General features: G+C 44.7%; 1 protein-coding gene across 2 annotated transcripts in view; it reads right to left on the bottom strand.

Moving 5' to 3' along the window:
- CUNH16orf87 (chromosome unknown C16orf87 homolog) overlaps positions 1 to 6,610 on the bottom strand; it is a 37,689-nt gene extending 31,079 nt beyond the window's left edge. For both annotated transcript variants that reach the window (XM_008055015.1, XM_021710897.1), the window contains exon 1: positions 6,539 to 6,610. In XM_008055015.1, the coding sequence (XP_008053206.1) occupies positions 6,539 to 6,604 (66 nt within the window). In that variant the 5' untranslated portion in view covers positions 6,605 to 6,610. The remainder of the gene's footprint in view (positions 1 to 6,538) is intronic.
- Positions 6,611 to 6,621: the final 11 nt, after the last annotated feature.

The raw sequence follows: 6,621 nt of genomic DNA, 5'->3' as shown, positions 1-6,621 counted from the left end.
AAAAAAAAAAAAGAAAATTAGCTGGGCGTGGTGGTGCATGCCTATAGTCCCAACTACTCAGGAAGCTGAGGGGGAAAGACTGCATGAGCCTAGGAGATCGAGGCTGGGATGATCCATGATTGTGCCACTGGCACTCTAACTCGGGCAACAGAGTGAGACCTCAACTCAAAGAAAAAAGAAGGTCCCCCCAAAAAGTACTCAGAATAATTACTGTCAGACAATTGCAATTCTCTTTGTAAAATAAATTCCATTTGGCAGATATTCTGCTTATGTAAAAACTAAGTTGTAATTTTAAAGCTATTATCCATGTATGTACGGAATGCCTTGTATTCCAGAATATAAATACTTGATCTAATTAAACTAAATTGAGATTTTGGCAGAAGAGTTCCTTTTATTTCCATAGACACACTCAACAAAGACTCTCTAGTTTGTAATTAAGCAAAATAACAATGAATTCTATAGAAGTAATCGAACTTCATGTACATCTAACAGCTTGCTTTATTAAGAATGTGATAACGCTGGGTCCAGTGGCTCACACCTGTAATCCACTTTGGGAGGTGAGGAGAGAGGATTGCCTGAGCCCAGGGGTTCAAGACCAGCCTGGGCAACATGGTGAGATCTCGTCTCTACAAAAATAAAAAAAAAAATAAATAAATAATTAACTGGGCATGATGGCGCATACCTGTAGTTCCAGCTTCTTGGAAGGCTGAAGTGAAGCAGGATTGTCAGAGCCTAGCAGGTCAAGGCTGCAGTGGCCACGAGTGTGCCACTGCACTACAGCCTGGGTGATAGAGTGAGACTCTGACTCAAAAAAAAAAAAGAACGTCGTGATAAGATTTCTTCAAATCGTGACAGAAAATATAATCTCACACTTTTTTGAATAGTAAAATCTGCCCAAAACAGATGTTTGTCATTTTTATAATTTTCACAACTTCACAGAAAACAGGCTTTGTCAAAGGCACTGACTCATTTCCCTTACACCTAAACATATCGTTAAGGACATTCACAGTAATGAAAACTGTTTCAAATTAATGCTATCTAAAATACACAGAAGCATGATGTTCTTTTCTTTTTTTTTTTTTTGAGTCAGGGTCTCACTCTGTCACCCAGGCTGGGGTACAATGGCAGCTCACGGCCATCGCAGCCTCGACCTGCTGGGCCCAGGCAATCCTTCCACCTCAGTCTAACAAGTAGTGGGAATCACAGGCATGCACCACCACGTCCAGCAAATTTTTTGATTTACTGTAGAGATGAGGTCTCGCCATGTTGCTCAGGCTGGTCTCCAACCCCTGAGCTCAGGCAATTCTCTCACCTCCATCTCCCAAAGTGTTGGAATTGCAGGCATGAGCCACCATGCCTGGCCAGCATGTTTTTACTCAACGGCTTCTGTGCTGATTAGCAAGCATTTTCTTCTAGCTACTGGAAGTCAATAAATTTGAATTGAGATCTGAGTCTTACATGCAATGTCATCAACTCACACCCAGAACTACTCCCATTAGATGAGAAATGCGCATGTGGCACTGGAACCCAGAACTTGTAAACACTGATGAACTCAATGGATCAGTTGATTTTCATCCCTTAAGGAAAATAGTTTATGCTCAAGAAACCCTCATGTGCCTGAGTTAATTCATTCTAAACTCCTCTTTAAAACAAAAATGTCCTTCCCCCATCTCACCTCTACCCTGAAAAAAAAAAAACACCACCACCAACACAACTTAGATTCTATAAAAAGAATTATGAAATAGGTTAAACAACTCCAGTAATATTGATCTCATAAAGTAATTAGTTTAATTTGCATTTTTAACAAATACCCTAAACTTCCTTTATTTTATTTTTGATTCGGAGTCTCACTCATGGCCACTGCAGCCTTGACCTGCTGGGTTCAGGCGATCCTTCCGCCTCAGTCTTCCAAGTAGCTGGAACCACAGGCTAATTTTTTATTTACTGTAGAGACAAGGTCTTGCCAAGTTGCCCAGGCTGGTCTCAAACCCCTGAACTCAAGCTATCCTCTTGCCTCCGCCTTCCAAAGTGCTGGGATTACAGGTGTAAGCCACTGCAACTGGCCTAAACTTCCTTCAAATTTCAGTTGATAATACTAAAGATAATAGTAATGAAATTTCAAACACTACACTTTCAAGCTTTAAAAACAGAAAAAAATTCAAAGAATGTTTACTGATGGTCGGCTGGACATCAATTCATTCCTTGAAAAATAAGTATATTTAAATTGTATGTTTTATAAGTAAAACAAGTAAAAACAAAACCTGCAACATAAAAATCCTGTTCATATACTGTTGCCACTGATTTTTTTTTTAGTATACATGTTTTATTTTTATTTTTATGAGTTGGAGTCTCACTCTTTGTCACCCAGGCTGGAGTGGAGTGGCATGCTCACAGCCACTGAAGCCTCGACTTGCTAGGCTCAGGTGATCCTTCTGCCTCAGCCTTCCAAGTAGCTGGAACTACATATGCTCACCACCACGCCTGGCTAATTTTTGAGATTTATCCTAGCGATGAGGTCTCACCAAGTTGTCCAGACTGGTCTGGAAACCCCCAGAATCAGGCAATCCTCTCGCCTCAGCCTCCCAAAGTGCTGGGATTATAGGCTAAGCCACCGCACCCAGTCATTTCACTTATTTTTAAAAAGCTTTAAAATAGCCGCACTACAGAGAATTCATCTATACTCTTTACTGATGAGAGAACCAAAGCTACCTATAGCTGGCATGTTTATTATGTCACGTTTCCTGTAAGTGAAAAAAAAAAGCTCTATTTTTAAAATGAAGACAGAAACAGAAAGGTACATTAAAAATACCAGAAAACTGACAAGAATCTTGAATATGAATTCACACAAAATGGCTCAGTAATTTTGAGTGGTTAATAGATGTGAAACCCCTCAAGGCTGAGGCGGAAGGATCGCCAGAGCCCAGCAGGTGTAGGCTGTGGTGGCCGGGAGCGGCCACTGCACTCCAGTCTGGGCAACCGAGTGAGACTCCAACTCAAAAAAAAAAGAAAAGAAAATGAAAAACACTATGGTTTAGATGTTTTAGAACTATATTTCAGTAGAGGCCTGTGAAGGAACTGTTATAGAGCAGCTAAAAATCTAGTTCTTTCTTATTTGCTGATTTCTGTACCTGTTTTTTTTTTTGTTTTTCTTTTTGAGTCAAAGTCTCACTCTGCCAGTCACACCCAGGCTGGAGCACAGTGGGATGCTCACGGCCACCAAAGCCTCCACTTCCTTGTGGACAATCACTCTTGGTTAATTTTTTTATTTTTTGTAGAGACAAGGTCTCACTATGTTGCCCAGGCCAGTCTTAAACTCCTGGGCTCAAGCACTTCTGCCACATAGGCCTCCCAAAATGCTGAGATTACTGAGATTACAGGTGTGAGCCACTGCACCTGGCCTGTCCCTGTTTTAAAATTTAAACACACAGCATATGTAAATCCAGTCAACTCGGAAAATCTTCTCAAACTATTGTAAATGCATGTTTATAAACTATAAATTCTAATTTAACACTTTTAGGCAAATTAGAATCATAGCAACATTCTAAAGTTTAGAAAATGGTTTTCTGGATTATTTTCTAGTTTATAACTAAAAGAAGCTCGAACCTTTCAATAATTAGAAAGCTAAAATTAAATTATTATTCAGTTACTTTTACTAATAAAAAAACTACTTTTAAGAATAAGCAGCCTGGGCCGGGCTCGGTGGCTCAGCCTATAATCTCACACTTTGGGAGGCTGAGGTGAGTGGATTGCCTGAGCCCGCGGGTTCGAGACCTGCCTGGGCAACTTGGCGAGACCTCATCTCTACAGTAAAATCAAAAAATTAGCCGGGCATGGTAGCGCGTGCCTGTAGTTCCAGCTATTTGGAAGGCTGAGGCGGAAGGATCGCCGGAGCCCAGCAGGTAGAGGCTGCGGTGGCCGGGAGCAGCCACTGCCCTCCAGTCTGAGTGACAGAGTGAGACTCCAACTCAAAAAAACAAACAAACAAACAAACAAAGAATAAGCAGCCTGGATGAGTGGCTCACACCTGTAATCTCAACATCAACAATCTGGGAGGCCTAGCGAGAGAGGATGGCTTGAGCCCAGGAGTTTGAGGCCAGCCTAGGTAATATAGTGAGACCTCATCTCTATAAAAAATAAAAACATTAGCCAGGGGTAGTGGCATGTGCCTGTAGTCCCAGCTACTTGGGAGGCTAAGACAGAAAGATCTGAGCTCGGGAGGCCAAGGTTGCAGTGAGCTGTGATCATGCCACTGCACTCCAGCTTGAGAGATAGAGTGAGACTCCAACTCAAAAAACAAAACAAAAAGAATAACCAAAACTTTTAATTAGTCCTCATGTATGGTATATTCACTGAAGCATTTAGAATAAGTGACAAAACAAACCAAAATTTAAATTATGTACTAGCTTGCTACAGACTGAATTGTTTCCTCCCAAAATTTACATTTTGAAGCCCTAATCCCCAATGTGATTGTATCTGGAGATGGGGTCTTTGAGAGATAATTAAGTTTAGATGAAGCAAGAGGGTGAGACTCTCATGATGGGATCAGTGACTTTATAAGAGACAAGAGAGCCTGACCCTCTCCCTCTGCTAGTGAGGACAAGAGGACGGACAACTATCTGCCAGCCAGGAAGAGCCCTCACCAGAATAAAATATGCTGGCACCCTTATCTTAGACTCCAGCCTCCAGAACAGTGGGAAAACAAACTTCTGTTGTTTAAGCCATCCCAGTCTATGGTAATTTGTTATGGCAGCCAGAGCAGATTAAGATACAGCTGATTTTATACAAAATATCCATACATGGAAGTGGTAGAGGTGTATAACAAAAATTAATGTGATCTTCCCAAATAAATGTTCATCATGTTTTGTTGGACAGTTTCAGGGACTCTTACAAGTTTATTTGGTCTTTATTTAGCCAGGATATTATAAACCGGTTATTTTCCCAAAAAGTTTGCTTTAGGCCAATTAGAACCAGATCAGGATTTGCAGTGACTTGTACCCTAAGAAACTGGAATGCATAACACACACCATGGAAACATTACACATCTGCACCATTAACCAAAATGAGTGGAGATGATTTAAACACTAAAATGCTCTCCAGCAAAGAGGCACAGCACAAAGTCCAATTCTGTCAAAATTTAACAAATTTAGCTTATTGGTAAGAATGAAAGTAACTCTTTACTTTGGAAAATATGATCTGTTTTTATACTGCACACTAGCATAGTTCAATAAACTGTTCTGGCACCTTTCGCGGATCAGCAATTTTACCACTGCCCATAGAGATCGTTGAATAAAACATGTAACATTTCGTGACCCGCCTGGGCAGGCGAGACCGCATCTCTACAATAAATCAAAAAAACAGCCGGGCGTGGTAGCGCGCGTCTGTAGTTCCAGCTACGTGGAAGGCTGAGGCGGAAGGATCGCCGGAGCCCAGCTGGTCGAGGCTGCGGTGGCCGGGAGCGGCCACTGCACTCCAGTCTGGGCCACAGAGGGAGACTCCAACTCAAAAAAACCAAAACAAAACATGTAACATATTTTTGTCACAAGACTTCACCAATCCACAAGATTTCTCCTTAAAGAATACCCTAAAACCAGCTTATTTTAAAACGTCTCCAGTCGTTTCAAACTACTCTGGGGCGGGGGGGACGGAAGGAGGGGGAAGGAGAGTGAGGTAGTCATTTTGAAAATATTCACTCAGTGGAAAAGGAAAAAATGTACCCCCAGATCGGTACGTTGGCGCTAGATGAGGGTCCTCCTGACGCTTCTGATCCGATGAGTTTTAACTCGTTAGGCTCGGAGGAACGTCCATTATTCTAGGAGCGAATGGGGCGCGCGCTTCAACGCCAGAAACGCTAAATGATGTTTCAAACTGCGATGCTGACACCATAACTCGGTGTACAAAGGAGTCGTTTCCAACCCACAGGCTGCATATGCACTGCGTGTGCATCTCGGTGTGTGCAACATATGTATTTCGCGGACCTGGAAGCAGACACGCTGCGCTCCAACAGCGGATCCCGCAGGGGAGGGCTGCGCGGGGACGACACTCAACCGGGGGCCACTCCAACAACGTAAAGGCAGAACTCGCTATTTTACATCAAAAACATAATACGTGGGGGGATCTCAATCCGCCGAAAACTGAAATCGTCACTCCGCGGCCCCTCCAGCCACGGCCCAGCGTCCGCCCGGCGCGGAGGCGACAGTTTCGGGGGACCCAGCACACCCGAGATGGGAACAAAGCAGCCGGGAGCGGCGGGAGGGGCTCTCGGGCCGGGCCGGGCCGGGCGGAGACGGGCACCCCGGGGAGGCTCGTCGCGGCCCAGGGGGCGGCAGCGCCGTGCCCGTCCCACCGCTATCCGTGCAGCCGGCGAGGCGACCCCGAAGGCCCCCAGACGCCCACCACGCCCCACGAGACACTCCCGTCACCGCGGCTGGGCCAGGACAGCGGGACCCGAGGCCCGTCTGACGCCGCTGGATCGCGGCCCACTGCTGCCCACCCGCCTGCACCCGCCGCGCCGTTGGCGAGCCCGACCCCCGGCGCCCACCTGTTGGTCGCACTCGGGGCACGATTTGGTGGCCATCTTCACTTTCTTGGCTCGAGTTGCAGACATGCTCCTCTCCCTCGTCG

Source organism: Carlito syrichta, unplaced genomic scaffold (assembly GCF_000164805.1).
Source record: "Carlito syrichta isolate Samal-C Ts95f unplaced genomic scaffold, Tarsius_syrichta-2.0.1 Scaffold301634, whole genome shotgun sequence".
Taxonomy (NCBI): Eukaryota; Metazoa; Chordata; class Mammalia; order Primates; family Tarsiidae; genus Carlito; species Carlito syrichta.
The sequence above is the reverse complement of the archived record's forward strand: the minus strand, read 5'-3'. Positions and strand labels throughout refer to the sequence as shown.